The following is a 19,375-nucleotide window of genomic DNA, read 5'->3' as shown; positions in this document are numbered from 1 at the left end:
AAATGGCTCTGAGCACTATGGGACTTAACATCTATGGTCATCAGTCCCCTAGAACTTAGAACTACTTAAACCTAACTAACCTAAGGACATCACACAACACCCAGTCATCACCAGGCAGAGAAAATCCCTGACCCCGCCGGGAATCGAACCCGGGAACCCGGGCGCGGGAAGCGAGAACGCTACCTCACGACCACGAGCTGCGCACTCATGGAAGTGTGTGATGTCCTTAGGTTAGTTAGGTTTAAGTAGTTCTAAGTTCTAGGGGACTGATGACCTCAGACGTTGAGTCCCATAGTGGTCAGGGCCATTTTTGAACTGGGAACGCAGCTTCCCTTATTCACCCTTTACGAGACGATTGGGCAAGACCCAACATCAGCTTTCGGCTGTGCAGGAAGAATGGGGTACCATTCCTCCATAGACATTAAAACACGTCACTGGAACGTCTCCAGCGGTCATAAAGGCAAAGTGTGGACAGAACCCATATTAATGTCCATAAGTGTCCGGGCATTGGTTGTCACGTGGCGAATGCAGTTGAGTTTAATATAAACCTGCATTCACAGCAAAGATTCAGTTGAGTGCGTGATATCTTTCAGCCATTGGCTATCATGAAACACACAACTTCAAATATTGCCTCTTAACTTTGAACCATTTAGAGTACCCACGAAAGTATTTCTTTTACGATTCGAAGAGACAGCTGCAAGAATTACATAGTGCCTTTTATCCGAGTGGATTCTTAACTTCCAAGCCGAGCGAGGTGGCGCAGTGGTTAGATACTGGACTCGCATTCGGGAGGACGACGGTTCAATCCCGCGTCCGGCCATCCTGATTTAGGTTTTCCGTGATTTCCCTAAATCGCTCCAGGCAAATGCCGGGATGGTTCCTTTCAAAGGGGACGGCCGATTCCCTTTCCCATCCTTCCCTACTCCGATGAGACCGATGACCTCGCTGTCTGGTCTCCTTCCCCAAAAACAACCAACCACCCGTCTTAACTTCCAAACAGTGCAAATCAAGGATACGATGACACAATTAAACATGTTGAATGTTGGTGGGGTAGAGTCGCTTATCATGATAATCTAACAGTTCGTTGACGTGTACAAGCAATGACATACTTATACAACGTCAAAATCATGTTTTTAGGATGCTTGAAGACAGGTGGAAGTTCCGCTGCAGCACAGGTAACGAGTTAATATTGCAAGCAGAGCGCACAGACAGCTCAAACGGGCTAGTGGGCGGACGGGTTCGCGGTCTGATAGAACGTTCCTGTCTGTTGCACTCAGCCTGCCAGCCCCGGGGGACGGGACGTCTAGTTAGAGACGCTGCTGGCGGGTCAGCACTGTAAGTACGGCCTTGGCTGTTACGCCCGCACCGTGCTTAACCCTAACCAGGATCACTGCCTTGCCTTGGCAATCTAACGATGGCAATAAGCAGACCACTGTGGGTCCACATATCCTTTTGCCTAACTTCGGCTTCGAGAAGTTTATGCTCCGCGTGGAATCATACTACTTTATTACCAGTTCAATCCAAGTACGCCGGGCAAGCGTTACGGACGCAGTGCAGAGTTGTCTGCATCGCATTTCACTGGCCATCACAACCAAATTATAGCACTGTTTCAATCGATAACAAAAGAGCGTTCGCTGGAAGATATCAGCAGGTTTTTCTACGTGCGGTAAAGACTACTTTTTTACGCTTATAAACGGTATATGTACTGCATTTTTTATTTTCTTGGTTGTATGATGAGACTCACAACTGATTGTAGTAGCACCTTCTTTTAGTTGTTTAGTTTGGCTATGGGCAGCAGTGACCATACAGCCAACAGTAGTTACAAAAGTGGCAGCTGACCGTGACACCGTCCCTCCTTTGAGTTGTCGTGCGAACGCCGAAATGACAGATATTGAGATAATCGATGGCTAAATTGAAAAGCAGCTACAATCGCTTAGTAGTGGAAAGGCGTCAGGTCCATATGAGATACCTATAAGACTCTATAAAGATTATGCGAAAGAACTTGCACGCCTTCTAGCAGTAATTTATCGTAGATCGCTTGAGCAACGAAAGGTACTTAACGAATGGAAAAAAGGGAGGTCACTCCCGTTTTTAACAAAGGCCGTAAGACAGATCCACACAACTCGCTCTGTTCCTCCATGAAACCCACAGCGCAGTGGACAACGGCGCTCAGGTTGATGCCGTGTTCCTTGTTTTAGTAAGGCATTTGACAACGTCTTGCATTGCTGTTTAATGAAGAAAATACGAGTTTACGGAGTATCGTAGCAGACTTGCGATTGGATTCAAGACTTTCTAGCAGATATAACTCAGTACGTCGCTCTTAACGAGACAAAATCTACAGATGTGAAGGTAATATCCAGAGTACCACAGGGAAGTGTGATAGGATCGCTGCTGTTTACAACATATATAAATGATCTAGTAGAAAGCGCCGGATGCTCTTTAAGGCTATTCGCACATGATGCAGTTGTCTATACGAAAGTAGCAACGCCAGAACATATTAAGAATTCGCAGAACGACCTGCAGAGAATTGATGATTGGTGCAGGCTCTGGCAGTTGACCCGAACGTAAATAAATGTAACATATTGAGTGTACATAGTAAAAGAAATCCACTACTGTACAGCTACACCATTGATGACAAACAGCTGGAGACAGTGTCTGCCGTAAAATATCTAAGCGTAACTATCCAGAGCGCCCTTAAATGGAATGACCACATAAAACAGATAATGGGAAAAGCAAACACCAGACTCAGATTCATCGGGAGAATCTTAAGGAAATGTAACTCATCCACGAAAGAAGTGGCTTGTAAGGCTCTTGTTCCCCCGATTCTTGAGTACTGTTCGTCTATCTGATACCCCTATCAGGTAGGACTGATAGAGGAGATAGAGAAGGTCCAACGAAGAGCGGCGGGATTGTTTGGCTGGCGGGAGAGCGTCACGGAGATGCTAAACAAACTCCACTGGCAAACGTTACAAGAGAGGCGTTGTGCATCACGGAGAGATTTACTATTTAAATTTCGGGAGGACACATTGATCACGAGGAGAGAATTCGAGAAATTAGAGCCAATACAGAAGCATACCGACAATCATTCTTCCCACACACTATTCGCGAGTGGAACGGGGTTGGAGCGATGAGATAGTGTTACAGAAACTACCTTTCGCTACACACAGTTAGGTGGCTTGTGCAGTATGCTGTAGATGTAGATATTTACATAGTTGCAATTTCTACAGCAGAACAATGTAAAGAGTTCGATGTACAAACACAAATTCTTAATGTGAAATAGAAACACTTAATAACAAACACCAGAAAGCCAGTAGTAGTTACAACAGTGCCAAGTTAAACTCATAGGTGTACCTTACAGATACGGCGTACACATCCATTTTGCTACTGATACTGCTACATCAACTTATTACTGAAAGAGTTAATTAGTTTTTAAAGTACTCTGTACTTACCTCTCTGCAAGGTACAACCCGTTGTCATCCACCGTTGGAACCGTACGCTGCGGATTTTTCTGAAATAATAAATAATAATGGCCTTATGCATCTGGACCAACATGCTGTACAGAAGTTTCGTATCTGACTCTACGAAAAGATTTAAATATCGAAGAAGACACCAAAACTGCAACAAACATTATATACAGTGTTAAAATTATACAGACAGAAGAGAATCTTAAACTGGGTGTTCAGAGATAAAGAATCAGCAAGTGGACATTAATATTTCAGGTGGTACTACGTTTTCGAAAAAGAATGGTTCAAATGGCTCTGAGCACTATGGGACTCAACTGCTGTGGTCATCAGTCCCCTAGAACTTAGAACTACTTAAACCTAACTAACCTAAGGACACCACACACATCCATGCCCGACGCAGGATTCGAACCTGCGACCGTAGCAGTCTCACGGTGTTTTCGAAAAGTACTGTGAGTCAATTACTTGTCTGCAAACTGTCTGCGTTGCATTACACACAAATTCCAGTTCCATGGACGCTGGTGGCACTAACCTGAGAAACAACGTCCAAGGTGAAGTTTACAACTGTTCATAGTTCATGATTGGTTGTCGCAAATGGCGCATTACTTGTTACAACAACTTGCAAGCATGCATTCAGTGAATGGTGCAGTAGTACGTTGTTGTTGTCTTTAGTCGACAGACTGGTTTTATGCAGCTCTTCATTCTACTCTATCTTGTGCTAGCCTCTCCATTTAAGAATAACTACTATCTCCTTACTGTATTCATCTCTTGGTCACCTTCTACTGCTTTTAACCCCCACACTTCCTTCCAGTACCAAATTGGTAATCCCTTTATCTCTCATAATGTGTCCTGTCTACCGATCCCTTGTATTGGCCAAGCTGTGCCACAAATTTCTTGTCTCCCCAGTTCTATTCAGTGTCTCCTCATTTGCTACGTGATTTACCCACCTAATCTTCAGCGTTCTTCTGTAGCACCACATTTAGAAAGCTTCTATTCTCTTCTTGTCTAAACTGTTTATCGTCCATGATTCACTTCCATACATGGCTATACTCGAGGCAAAAATACGTACAGAAAGGACTTCCTCCCACTTAAATCTATATTCGATGTAAACAATTTCTCTTCTTCAGAAATGATTGTCTGACATTACCAGCCTACATTTTACATCTCCTCTGCTTCTTCCATCATCAGTTATTTTGCTGCCCAAATAGCAAAACTTATTTACTACTTGAAGTGTCTCCTGATATAATTTCCTTACCATCACTTGATTTATTCCACTACATGCCATTATCCTTGTTCTGCTTTTGTTGGCGAACATTTTATATCCTCCTTTCAAGACACTGTCCATTCCGTTCAGCTGCTCTTCCAAGTCTTTTCCTGTGTCTGACAGAATTACGATATCACTGGGAAACCTTGAAGTTTTTATTTCTTCTCCTGAACTTTACTGCTTGTTCAATATACACATTGAACAGCCTCAGGGATAGGCTACGACACTGTCTCACTCACTTCTCAACCACTGCTTCCCTTTCATGCCCCTCGAGTCTTGTAAATGCAGTCTGGTTTCTGTACAAGCTGTAAATAGCCTTTCACTCCCGGTATTTTTCTCCTGCTACCTTCATAAATGCAAAGAGAGTATTCCAGCTTTCTCTAAGTCTTCAAATGTTATAAACATAGATTTGTCCTCCTTAAACCATCTTCTAAGAAAAGTGGGGGGGGGGGGGGGCGTCACTACGCCTCGCGTGTTCCTACATTTTTCCGGAATCCCAACTGATCTTTCCCGAGGTCGCCTTCTACCAGTTTTTCGATTCTTCTATAAAGAATTCATGTTCTTATTTTGCAGCCGTGATTTATTAAATGACAGTTCGATAATTTTTATACCTGTCAGCAGTTGCTTTCTCAGGAATTAGAATTGTTACATTCTTCTTCAAGTCTGAGGGTATTTCGCCAGTCTCATACATCTTGCTCACCAGATGTGCCATGTCTGGCTCTCCCAAGGCTATCAGTAATTCTGACGAAATATCGTCCGCTCCTGGGATCTTGTTTCGACTTAGATCTTTCAGAGCTAACTCAAATTCTTCTTGTATTATAGTATCTCCCATCTCATGTTCATTTATATCAAATTCCCTTTCTATACCATTGCTTTCAAGAACGTTTCCCTTGTACAGACCGTCTGTAAACTCCTTCCACCTTTCAGCTTTCGCTTCTCTGATTAGGACTGGTTTTCCGTCTGAGATTTTGATATTCATACAGCTGTTTTTCCCCCCCAAGGCCACATTAATATTCCTGTGGGCTGTGTCCATCTTTCCCTATTGAAATATGTTCTTCAGTCCATACATTTGTCCTCCAGACACTCGTGCTTAGCCATTTTGCACTTACTGTCAGTTTCATTTTTTAAATATTTATATTCCACTTCGCCAGCTTAATTTTTAAATTTTCTCTTTTCATCAATTAAATTCAGTATCTCTTGTGTTATCCAAGGATTTCTACAAGGGCTTGTTTTTTCCCCTATTTAGTCCTCTGCTGCCTTCACTATTTGATCTCTTAAAGACAATCATTCATCTTCTAATAGTACTCCTTTCCCCTGTTCTAGTCAAATGTTGCCTAATGCTCCCTCTGAAACTCTCAACAGTTCTGGTTGTTTCAACTTAGCCAGATCCAACGTCCTAAATTTTCTACCTTTTTCCAATTTCTTCAGTTTAAATTTTCAGTTCATAGCCAATAAATTGCTGTCAGTGTCTACATCTGCCACTGGAAATGTCCTACAATTTAAAATCTGTTTCCTAAATCTCTGTCGTAACATTATAGAATCGATCTGAAAACTTCTGGTGTCTCCAGGTTTCTTTTACGATTCTTAAACCAAATGTTAGCGATAGTAATTAAATTGTGCTCTGTGCAAAATTCTATCAGGTGGCTTCCTCTTTCTTTCCGCTCCCTCGTTCGATATTCACCTACTATTTTTCCATCTCTTCCTTTTCCTACTATCGAATTCCAGTCCACCAGCACAATTAAATTTTCGTCTCCTTTAACCATCTGAATAATTTCTGTTATCTCATGATACATTTCTTGAATATCTTCATCATCTGCGGAGTTGGTTGGTATGTAAACTTGTTCTTCTGTGGTATGCGTGCGCTTAGTGTCTACCTTGGCTACGATAATGCGTTCACTACGCTGTCCATAGTAACTTTCCCGCATTCCAGTTTTCTGATTCGTCGTTAAACCCACACCATTATCGCGGTCTGATTTTGTATTTATAAACCTGTATTCACCTTACCATATGTTCCTGCCACCGAACTTCACTGTTACCCACTACAACTAACTTCAACCTATCCTTTCGCGTTTTTAAATTTTCTAACCTACTTGCCCGATTAAGGGATCTACCTTTCCTCACTCCGATCCGTAGAATGTCAGTTTTGTTTCTACTGGCGACGACGTTCTCCTGAGTAGTCCCCGCCTGGAGATCCGATTGGGGGATATCTCACCTCCGGAATATTTTAACAAAGAGGATACCATCGTCATTTAACCGTACAGTAGAGTTGCATGCCCTTGGGAAAAATTACGGCAGTAGTTTCCCCTTGCTTTCAGCCGTTCTTAAGTCCCATCACAGCAAGGCCATTTTAGTTGATGTGACATGGCCAGATCAGTCAGTCACCCAGACTGCTGCCCCTTCATCTATTGAAAAGTCTGTTGCCCCCCCCCCCCCCCTCCGGAACCATAAAGTTGTCTGACCTCCCAACAGATACCCCTCCGATGTGGTTGCAGCTACTGTATGACTATCTGCATCACTGAGGCACGAAAGCCACCCCACCGACGACTAAGTCCATGGTTCGTGGGGGAGGGGGGAAGGAAGCAGTACGTAGTGGCTGGGAAACAAAATGGGTGTATAAAGGAAAGTTTCACAGGAAATATAGTAACTGGAAGAAATTTCTCTCCACACATAGCAACGTGGAACGAACTGGATCGTTGACGTCATAAGTGTTCGCAAAATACAATTTATGGAGTTACTTTCGGATCGTATGGAAGAGGGGTCATGAATAAGTGTGCGTCGGATATTTCAATATGCTTAATACTAATGACTAATTGCAATTACTAAGATCACGTTCAACAGTTTCTATCAGCTTCAGTTATCGCTATGAAATGTAAAATTAATATTCATTTCTGAACATTACTTCATTTAATTAAAGTACTCAGTGTAAGATACCTTATCATCAACGTAAGTATGACCCTAAATTACCCTGTGCTACACATTCATACATTGAAATTAGCTAATTCACTTACATATACGAAATTTTCATCAGTTTCACAACCATTAAATGTTTCATTACTTTCACTTACTGCGAATATAAGTCCTATTTTGTGGTACGTTTCATTTCATTACTAGCTCTGATGAGTTGGTGTGTGCTGCAGTGTGAATTTATAGGACTATAGGATTATTTACGTGCATGGAAAGAGTAGTCACGCAGTATCGTTCGTAAAACACAGCAACACTTCATATAGAATACTGTTACTGATTGCTGTCCCGTATTCTATCGTTTTTCGTCTTTTGTGTCACTACACACAGTTGTATAATGAACAGGTAGTATCTCAGACGCTGTCAATGGAACAATTAAGTGTTGCTGAAGTTGGTACGCATACGTTACCTTTGTCATCTCAGGAGCAGCCATCTCTTTGGTTATGTCTTTTATCGGAATTTTCTTGAGTTCCACTCCAAGTATGTCAGCTATGACTCGCACCAGGAAACATGGTGGACTGGGATCGAAATTATACAGAATTATGGGCGCCATTGTAGTTACCTGCAAGTAAATAAATGAACATATAAATTCGGCTTGTAAAGAATACCCAATGGTTCTACGAAAGAACCTTACAACACAGCTAATTTCCGAAGTCAGACGGATTTGAAAATGGCAGATATAGAAATGACGGGGCGTACGTTAGAAGAAGAATCAAGAAACGTACTACGCTTCCAACAGACATCTTGCATGATGGGAAAATAAACGAAATTCCCATTCATAAGGCATGTCGACAGTTATTCTTTCCATTCTCCATTCACCAATGGAACAGTGAATCAGGGAAGTGACAGCGTTCCCAGAAGGTCTGCCACACGTCATAAAGTGGCTTGCTAACTGTAGATGTGGAAGTGGAACTATGAGGACGGTTCTGTGACTCATAGGTCAGTTTTACAAAACCAAAAGAAAAGCCTATGGTAGTTCAAAGATCTGAGGGCTGTCCTTCTGTTTGGCCAATTGACTGAGCGGAGAGAAATTACACAAGTGATTCAGTCCGAATTTCCACAGTCAAACGCAGAGTGGAAAATGAACAAACAGGCTACGAAATAAATCAGCGTGAGGTCTAGCTTTGAAAAAAAATTATAACTTGAAGATAATCAGTGTAATAAAGAAAAACTTTGTGTACTGACGGTAAATTATGAGATGGCTTTTTGTCCGAAATAGCAGAGCCAGTCGAAGAGTGAGAAAAGAACAAAATGGGTATAGACTGATCAGCGTGGGATCTAATTGTTCTAAAAAGATTTAACTGCTTGAAAGCAATCAGGATACTAAAAAAATTTAATTTTTGATTTGAGGGAAAACTGAAATAGCTTAGGAACAGCTGCTGCTAGCTACGTAAATGGCGTGTTAAAAAAGTTGATTTCTTCAAGGCGTAGCTACTTTGCGTTCAGAAAGTTGCAGTGATGTGATACTTTATTTTTAAAATGGTCTACTTTGAAATCCGGCACTAAATTTAGAACATTTCGAGAACAGCAACAGACAAATGAGTTGTCAAGAAGATCATTTTCACAGCTTATCTATTTTGCGTGAAAAGGTTGTATTGGTGTGGTATATAATGCTTTCTGAACAAAATCGGAAAATAAAATAATTAAAAAATGGTTAAATGTTTTGAGCAATGACTCGTTTAAAAGTAGGGCATTAAATAGTTTACAGACTGATCTGACGCACTTCGAATGACGCTCGAAGTCATATACAGCAAATGAGGTACCGACTCAAAATTTGAAGTTCAATGCTTAACTTACGATGTTACAATGTTTAAGGATAATCGTCTAATGAATTATGTAGAGCGTGCAGGCTGCTATTACGCGACGTTGACACATTTCTATCACTCATGTACGGAAGTTAGAAAAGATCTTACAATTTTTCTATTTCAAAAATTTTTATGTGGGTAATCCTTCAAATACCAGAAAAGAGAATACGTATGACATAAGAAATAATGTCTCCCTTTGCAATTGCAATAAAGATTATTGTTCTTGCCCACTCACTTTTCCCGATAAAAAGGTGGGTATAAGAAATATAATAACATTGTAACCTTAAATCAGAGAGCAGTTCCAACTGAACTGTGGATTCTACATAGTGATCTTTTTCCATGACTGATGTATAATAATTCAAGCTGCTACGGCTCTATTTTTAGGAATCTAAATATTTAAATAGTTTATTTTCTGTAGCAATCCCAACCACATTCTTGCTTCAATTTTTGAAATGAAAATAACAAGTTATAGGATATTTTTGGTAGAGGATATTGTTCAGAATATTCAACGCCGCTTTGTGGCGACGACATATTTCTTTGATTTGTAGCAATAGATATGAAGTTAACCACTGAACTTTAAATCCTCTTTCGGCATCTCACTTGCTGTGAAAGTAAACCTTTAATTTCAGTAATCTCAAGGGGAGGGCTGTGTTGTTTTCAGTCTTGAAAGAGACAACGGTTCTTGTGTACATAGCTCGGTACAGGAACGTCACTGCGAAGGCCTGGCGTGCTCTGCCACTTACGGAAAGAAGTGTTGTATGACTACTAGCCAAGCAATGTGAGTCTCAAGTACCCCGGTTCACTTCTGCAATGTAGCCGTTGAAAAGTGAATGCGGGAATTAGATTTAAGTGAGATGTCGATATATCTCCACTTCATTCTTTATTCCAGAAGTAAAATTTCTGTGGGATGTACACTATGTGATCAAAAGTATCCGGGCAGCTGGCTGAAAGCGACTTACAAGTTCGTGGCACCCTCTATCAGTAATGCTGGAATTCAGTATGGTGTTGGCCCACGCTTAACCATGACGACAAATTCCACTCTCGCAGGCATACGTTAAATCAGGTGCTGGAAGGTTTCTTGGAGAATGGCAGCCCATTCTTCACGGAGAGCTGCATTGAGGAGAGGTATCGATGTCGGTCGGTGAGGCCTGGCACGAAGTCGGCGTTCCAAAACATCCCAAAGGTGTTCTATAGGATTCAGGTCATGACTCTGTGCAGGCCAGTCCAATACAGGGATGTTATGGTCGTGTAATCACTCCGCCATAGGCCGTTCATTATTAACAGGTGCTCGATCGTGTTGAAAGATGCAATCACCATCCCAGAAATGCTCTTCACCAGTGGGAAGCAAGAAGGGGCTTAAAACGTCAATTAAGGCCTGTGCTTTTATAGTCCCACGCAAAACAACAAGGAGTGAAAGCCCCCTCCATGAAATACACGACTACACCATAACACCATCGCCTCCGAATTTTACTGTTGGCACTGCAAACACTGTCAGATAACGTTCACCGGACATTCGCCATACCCACACTCTGCCATTGGATCGCCACATTTTGTATCGTGATCCGTCACTCCACACAACGTTTCTCCACTGCTCAATGGTCCAACGTTTCCGCTCCTTACACCAAGCGAGCCGTCGTTTGGCACTTACCGACGTGATGTGTCGCTTATGAGCAGCCGCTCGACCATGAAATCCCAAGATTTCTCACCTCCTGTCTGTCATAGTACTTGCAGTGGATCTTGCTGCAGTTCGGAATTCCCGTGTGATGGTCTGGATAGATGTCCGCCTATTACACATTAAGACCCCCTTCAACCGTCTACATCTACATCTACATTTATACTCCGCAAGCCACCCAAATGTGTGTGGCGGAGGGCACTTTACGTGCCACTGTCATTACTTCCCTTTCCTGTTCCAGTCGCGTATGGTTCGCGGGAAAAACGACTGTCTGAAAGCCTCCGTGCGCGCTCTAATCTCTCTAATTTTACATTCGTGATCTCCTCGGGAGGTATAAGTAGGGGGAAGCAATATATTCGATACCTCATCCAGAAACGCACCCTCTCGAAACCTGGCGAGCAAGCTACACCGCGATGCAGAGCGCCTCTCTTGCAGAGTCTGCCACTTGAGTTTGCTAAACATCTCCGTAACGCTATCACGGTTACCAAATAACCCTGTGACGAAACGCGCCGCTCTTCTTTGGATCTTCTCTATCTCCTCCGTCAACCCGATCTGGTACGGATCCCACACTGATGAGCAATACTGAAGTATAGGTCGAACGAGTGTTTTGTAAGCCACCTCCTTTGTTGATGGACTACATTTTCTAAGGACTCTCCCAATGAATCTCAACCAGGCACCCGCCTTACCAACAATTAATTTTATATGATCGTTCCACTTCAAATCGTTCCGCACGCATACTCCCAGATATTTTACGGAAGTAACTGCTACCAGTGTTTGTTCCGCTATCATATAATCATACAATAAAGGATCCTTCTTTCTATGTATTCGCAATACATTACATTTGTCTATGTTAAGGGTCAGTTGCCAGTCCCCGCACCAAGTGCCTATCCGCTGCAGATCTTCCTGCATTTCGCTACAATTTTCTAATGCTGCAACTTCTCTGTATACTACAGCATCATCCGCGAAAAGCCGCATGGAACTTCCGACACTATCTACTAGGTCATTTATATATATTGTGAGAAGCAATGGTCCCATAACACTCCCCTGTGGCACGCCAGAGGTTACTTTAACGTCTGTAGACGTCTCCCCATTAATAACAACATGCTGTGTTCTGTTTGCTAAAAATGTTTCAATCCAGCCACACAGCTGGTCTGATATTCCGTAGGCTCTTACTTTGTTTATCAGGCGACAGTGCGGAACTGTATCGAACGCCTTCCTGAAGTCAAGAAAAATAGCATCTACCTGGGAGCCTGTATCTAATATTTTCTGGGTCTCATGAACAAATAAAGCGAGTTGGGTCTCACACGATCGCTGTTTCCGGAATCCATGTTGATTCCTACATAGTAGATTCTGGTTTTTCAAAAACGACATGATACTCGAGCAAAAAACATGTTCTAAAATTCTACAACAGATCGACGTCAGAGATATTGGTCTATAGTTTTGCGCATCTGCTCGACGACCCTTCTTGAAGACTGGGACTACCTGTGCTCTTTTCCAATCATTTGGAACCCTCCGTTCCTCTAGAGACTTGCGGTACACGGCTGTTAGAAGGGGGGCAAGTTCTTTCGCGTACTGTGTGTAGAATCGAATTGGTATCCCGTCAGGTCCAGTGGACTTTCCTCTGTTGAGTGATTCCAGTTGCTTTTCTACTCCTTGGACACTTATTTCGCTGTCAGCCATTTTTTCGTTTGTGCGAGGATTTAGAGAAGGAACTGCAGTGCGGTCTTCCTCTGTGAAACAGCTTTGGAAAAAGGTGTTTAGTATTTCAGCTTTATGCGTGTCATCCTCTGTTTCAATTCCATCATCATCCCGGAGTGTCTGGATATGCTGTTTCGAGCCACTTACTGATTTAACGTAAGACCAGAACTTCCTAGGATTTTCTGTCAAGTCGGTACATAGAATTTTACTTTCGAATTCCCTGAACGCTTCACGCATAGCCCTCCTTACGCTAACTTTGACATCGTTTAGCTTCTGTTTGTCTGAGAGGTTTTGGCTGCGTTTAAACTTAGAGTGAAGCTCTCTTTGCTTTCGCAGTAGTTTCCTAACTTTGCTGTTGTACCACTGTGGGTTTTTCCCGTCCCTCACAGTTTTACTCGGCACGTACCTGTCTAAAACGCATTTTACGATTGCCTTGAAGTTTTTCCATAGACACTCAACATTGTCAGTATCGGAACAGAAATATTCGTTTTGATCTGTTAGGTAGTCAGAAATCTGCCGTCTATTACTCTTGCTAAACAGATAAACCTTCCTCCCTTGTTTTATGTTCCTACTAACTTCCATATTCAGGGATGCTGCAACGGCCTTATGATCACTGATTCCCTGTTCTGTACATACAGAGTCGAAAAGTTCGGGTCTGTTTGTTATCAGTAGGTCCAAGATGTTATCTGCACGAGTTGGTTCTCTGTTTAATTGCTCGAGGTAATTTTCGGATAGTGCACTCAGTATAATGTCACTCGATGCTCTGTCCCTACCACCCGTCCTAAACATCTGAGTGTCCCAGTCTGTATCTGGTAAATTGAAATCTCCACCTAAGACTATAACATGCTGAGAAAATTTATGTGAAATGTATTCCAAATTTTCTCTCAGTTGTTCTGCCACTAATGCTGCTGAGTCGGGAGGTCGGTAAAAGGAGGCAATTATTAACCTAGTTCGGTTGTTTAGTGTAACCTCCACCTATAATAATTCACAGCAACTATCCACTTCTATTTCACTACAGGATAAACTACTACTAACAGCGACGAACACTCCACCACCGGTTGCATGCAATCTATCCTTTCTAAACACCGTCTGTACCTTTGTAAAAATTTCGGCAGAATTTATCTCTGGCTTCAACCAGCTTTCTGTACCTATAACGATTCCGGCTTCGGTGCTTTCTATCAGCGCTTGAAGTTCCGGTACTTTACCAACGCAGCTTCGACAGTTTACAATTCCAATACCGATTGCTGCTAGGTCCTGACTTTACCCTGCATCCGTTGAGGCTGTTGCCCTTTCTGTACTTGCCCAAGGCCATCTAACCTAAAAAACCGCCCAGCCCACGCCACACAACCCCTGCTACCCGTGTAGCCGCTTGTTGCGTGTAGTGGACTCCTGACCTATCCAGCGGAACCCGAAACCCCACCACCCTATGGCGCAAGTCGAGGAATCCCATCCCGCTAGCGAGACTGGCAGTCTTCACCAAATCAGATAGCCGCCGGAAGCCAGAGAGGATTTCCTCGGATCCATAGCGACACACATCATTGGTGCCGAAATGAGCGACCACCTGCAGGTGGGTGCACCCTGTACCCTCCATGGCATCCGGAAGGACCCTTTCCACACCTGGAATGACTCCCCCCGGTATGCACATGGAGTGCACATTGGTTTTCTTCCCCTCTCTTGCTGCCATATCCCTAAGGGGCCCCATTACGCGCCTGACGTTGGAGCTCCCAACTACCAGTAAGCCCACCCTCTGCGACCGCCCGGATCTTGCAGACTGAGGGGCATCCTCTGGAACAGGACAAGTGGCCATGTCAGGCCGAAGATCATTGTCAGCCTGAGACAGAGCCGGAAACCGGTTTGTCAGACAAACTGGAGAGGCCTTCCGTTCAGCCCTCCGGAATGTCTTTCGCCCCCTGCCACACCTTGAGACGACCTCCCATTCTACCACAGGTGAGGGATCAGCCTCAATGCGGGCAGTATCCCGGGCAACTACAGTCGTAGTCCGATCGGGGGATGCGTGGGACGAGCTGGCCGTCCCCGACAAACCCCCATCCGGAACCCCACAGTGATGCCCATTGGCAACAGCCTCAAGCTGTGTGACCGAAGCCAACACTGCCTGAAGCTGGGAGCGAAGGGATGCCAACTCAGCCTGCATCCGAACACAGCAGTTGCAGTCCCTATCCATGCTAAAAACTGTTGTACAAAGTACGTCTGAACTAATCTACAGAGAGCGCAAACAAATCGACACAAAATTTAAACGGTTATTAAAATAAAAGATTGCCTAGTAAATGCAGTAATGCTGCTACTTGCGCACTGCTGACACACTGCTCGGCGGCGGAAAGAGACTACGCGATTTTACACTATTCAGGTACTAAAAACGCGATGCTGCAACTCTCAAATACTATAATACGCCAGAAATTTATCAATTAAACAATGCAAGTACCAAAAACACGCAAAGAAATTAAGAATTAAACTATGTAACAAATGAGTGAGCTAGGAGTATACGACTTGCTGCTGCAGCTGCTTATCCAACGACGGCAGGGAGCACACAAATGATGACCATTTGAGCGGCTGAAACTAGTAAACAACCGTCGGCGGTCTCTGTCAGTCAAGAGACAAGGTCGGCCCGTACGGTTTTGTGCTGTACGTGTCCCTTCACGTTTCCGCTTCACTGTCTAAGCGGAAACAGTGGACCTATGGATATTTAGGAGTGTGCAAATCTCGCGTACAGACGTATGACAAGTGAGACCCAATCACCTGACCACGTGAGTTCCGCGGAGTGCCCCATTCTGCCCTCTCACAATGTCTAATGACTACTGAGGTCGCTGATATGGAGTACCTGGAAGTAGGTGGCAGCACAATGCACCTAATATGAAATACGCATGTTTTTGGGAGTGTCCGGATACTTTTGATCACATAATGTAGTAGTAGAGAAGATATCTGCGTTTTCTGTTTAGCTGTCCATGTATCCCACAGATCGATTAAAAAAACAGTGACTCGTTTTCCATTCTTTAACTTCCATGAAGAATTATAAAAGTTTTTGTCATGTCTCCATGAACTCACATAAGTGCCAGAAGTTCCATTTTCTGGCTATAGTGAATCACGTTAGCAGCGGCCTCTGCTATATTGAACAAGTGCTCTGTGAGTATCGGAACGACTCCGTGTCGGATGACATTAACACCTACGGCTCATTTCACTTCATTCTTGCCCTCGAGATCGTTGTAATATAATACACTAATCCAATGTTAAGAACAACTCAATTCGACGTGAGTTAATCTCTTTTTATGCTGTCTGAACGGTAGGTGAACCTACTGATAATGGAAAGTCACTTGTCTTCGGTATTCAGTGGAGTCGTCGCTATGAAGTAGCAATTGAAATGCATGATACGATCAATTCTGTATTACTAGCTGACATACTCGACATGGAGAGAATGTTCGGTAAACTTGAATGCTGTAGATCGTAACGTAGAAACAGTGCTCACTAGTTTCAGCTGCTTGGAGGGTCATGTTCAGATCAGGATACAAGCATGGGCTGTCTACAGCAAGAAAATAAGTAAGACACTTGGTCATTTCAGTGCTAACATTTTTCTGAGGAAGTGAATACTAAAATGACAGGTGTCTTACATGTTATCTTGATGTAGATACTCCATTTTTGTATTCTAACTTGATGACCATTTGAGCGGTTGAAACTAGTAAACACTGTTTTCTACATTGCGACCTTGGTAATTAAAGGTTGTGATAAATCAGCAGCATCAATGTCTGTACTTGATCTCAAAGAGATAGTGTCACAACTAGAAAAAGCTATTCCCTTTCCTGCTTATTTTGGTGTTATCGCAACTTGGAAATAGCCTGATGACATTACATCACTGAACTAACGTTCCATGCAAAATAGGGTAGAACAAAAGGCACTTTTTGAAGCAACGCAGCTCCATTAATAATGAATGTAAGGCAACGAATAGAACAACAGTGAAATGAAATATGAAGCTTCGTTCTCTCTCTCGAATTTACGCACACATTTCATAACAGTTCTGGCTAAATATCCTGTTGCATTAGTGTGCGAATTTCAAAATCATCGGCAGCAGCCATTTTACATTTATCGCTGGGTAAAAGCCTTCGTCACGCTTCTCCACGAAGAGACCTGGAGACATTCGGCCCTTCCCGTCTATTGTACTCTTATATGTTTTTTATGTCATCTAATCACATTTCTTATGTCATCGTCTTAATCATTTCTTATTTCTGTAATTCTGGAAAGGAATTTCCATTTACAGTCCTTTCACTGAACTATATGCGGCTCCAGACACCATTTCATTTCCTTTAGAACCACGTTCACATTTTCCCCTCTGATCTGGTAGCTGTTTCGTATGTTTGTTCTCCCGTCTCACTAAGTAATTTCCAAAACACATCTCAAAATTACTACCTAATATATGCAAACTCCAACACTCCGGGCTATTTCTACTCGTCCTTTCATTCGTTTTCCTATCAACCCGGTCGATTTCAGCTGCAATAGGGACAAGAACTCATGATCAGGTTCATTGACTTTAATGTTCGTTTGTACTATTTTCTTTTCTGTGTGTTGATAGAAGATTACAGCTGTATTTTCATAATTTAACTTCAGCCCAGTTTTCATCAGTTTGCTTTTGACGTTGATTTGAACTAGAGGATATGACATAAGGAAAACGAAGATTTGTGGAATGTGTCATAGACGTGCGTTCCTCGTCTTTATTTCTAGTTTAAGTATTCCTAGTTTAAGTATCTGAAAATTTTCTCCAGAGTTCGACAAAATAGTTTTCATGATGTGGAATTTGACATTCACCTTCAGTTTCCAACTCCCTGATGCAATATTATAGTGCTGCTTTGTTTTCCAGCGATAAAGTTCAAGCCACTGTCGTGTTCACGACTGAAGAACGGAAACAAATGTTTAAGAACATTCCTCTGTTAAGAGTCACTGGGCAGCTGCTACAGTGTCACAGGTTTATCGTCAATTATGTAAGAGAACGAAGCTTATAGATTTCTTTCCGCTGCCGCGGTGGGTGAACTGTAACATCAGCGATATGTGATGAGTTTAGTCTATGCTCCACCTAGCTAACTGGAAGATTTTGTATATATATAGCTAGGATTTTGGGTATAAGCACTCCAAGATCTTCAGTTCTAGTCCACAAAATAACAGAACGTTATTCTTCAGAGATGAGATACCTGTAATGTATACCACCACAGAACAACTTTATTTCTAAAATGAAGACGTTTTCTTCAGGTGATACTGAAACTTCGTTTCCCCTCAAATGGAAGCACAAGTTGTTAGGCTGCTTCGTTGATGCACGCGTCATTTTGTAGCCCATGATTGTCTTTCACCGTAATCAAATTTTGTTAGCGAGATAGACCAATTTCAGAGGCTTGGTACACCTCTCTGATTATAGAAGAGGTGAAGATGGTGATACTATTTGCGTTATATATTTGTCGCACGAGTGATATTTTGCTGACGAAATACACGAGTGAAATTTGACTCGAGAACTATTTAAGGTTTCTGTTACTCTCATCGGGTTCTTGGATATGTTATGCCTGTCCTTTAGTACATTTCATGGGAGTTTGTGGAACATATTGCAGTAAAATGGTAGAATCTCTCAAAAGCTTAAGACGGTGTGACTATGTCAAGAGCTTGTGCATTACAGAGTTCTGTACTGTGGAAAAGAATCAAAGGAACAATTTTTTGAAGCCTTATTGGTTTTACCCTATTGTAACGCAGACGTTTTAAATTTGACTCCAAAGTACCTACAGCCTTCCTCTGTAATGGTGGAAACGCGTGGCATCCTGCCAGGTCACCAGAGACATGGCGATTCTTCAAACAGCAAGGTGTCGATAGATGCAAAAAAGACCATAGTTCAGAAGTTTCGAGAACATACCTTCACCGAAGAGTCAAGCAGTATATTGCTCCCTCCTACGTATATCTCGCGAAGAGACCATGAGGATAAAATCAGAGAGATTAGAGCCCACACAAAAGCATACCGACAATCCTTCTTTCCACGAACAATACGAGACTGTAATAGAAGGGAGAACCGATAGAGGTACTCAGTGTACCCTCCGCCACACACCGTCAGGTGGCTTGCGGAGTATGGATGTAGATGTAGAATGCGGTTTACAACAGAACGACATACTTGGCAACCTTTTAGCTGCTGACACTCCCCAGACGATTCGACCCCCCTCTAAGGAAGTCGTTGACTGCAATCACATTGATGAGATCTGACCCATTTGGGGTGCAGAGCGACTGCAGTTTTTTCTCTATTATGGGGGATGGAACGACTAGGGTCTGTTTAAAACCGTTCGACGAATTGGTGGTCGGGGGAGGGGCGAAGTGGACACCGACACACACATGGATAAAATTGGAAACGTTCGCTCTAAGACCCCAGGTTGGTACCACCTTCGTTGCCACCTGCGTGCATTTGTTGAGCCCTATAAAAATAAACATCTCGATATACTACTCTTGACCGTTTCCCAGGCGCCTGTGGGCAGACAAACCCTCCGAC

At 42.8% G+C, this 19,375-nt stretch overlaps 1 protein-coding gene across 1 annotated transcript in view; it reads right to left on the bottom strand.

Annotated features, from left to right (window-relative positions):
• The window catches only part of LOC124777588 (glutathione S-transferase 1-1-like), a 32,634-nt gene that overhangs the window by 10,961 nt on the left and 2,298 nt on the right, over positions 1-19,375 (bottom strand). Inside the window, exons 2-3 of the mRNA XM_047253043.1 lie at positions 8,096-8,248; positions 3,450-3,508 (exon numbers count right to left, since the gene is read on the bottom strand). Of these exons, the coding sequence (XP_047108999.1) occupies positions 3,450-3,508; positions 8,096-8,239 (203 nt within the window). The 5' untranslated portion in view covers positions 8,240-8,248. The remainder of the gene's footprint in view (positions 1-3,449; positions 3,509-8,095; positions 8,249-19,375) is intronic.

The sequence above is a fragment of the Schistocerca piceifrons genome, chromosome 2 (genome assembly GCF_021461385.2).
Source record: "Schistocerca piceifrons isolate TAMUIC-IGC-003096 chromosome 2, iqSchPice1.1, whole genome shotgun sequence".
NCBI lineage: Eukaryota > Metazoa > Arthropoda > Insecta > Orthoptera > Acrididae > Schistocerca > Schistocerca piceifrons.
This window is presented reverse-complemented; position numbering and strand designations above follow the sequence as displayed.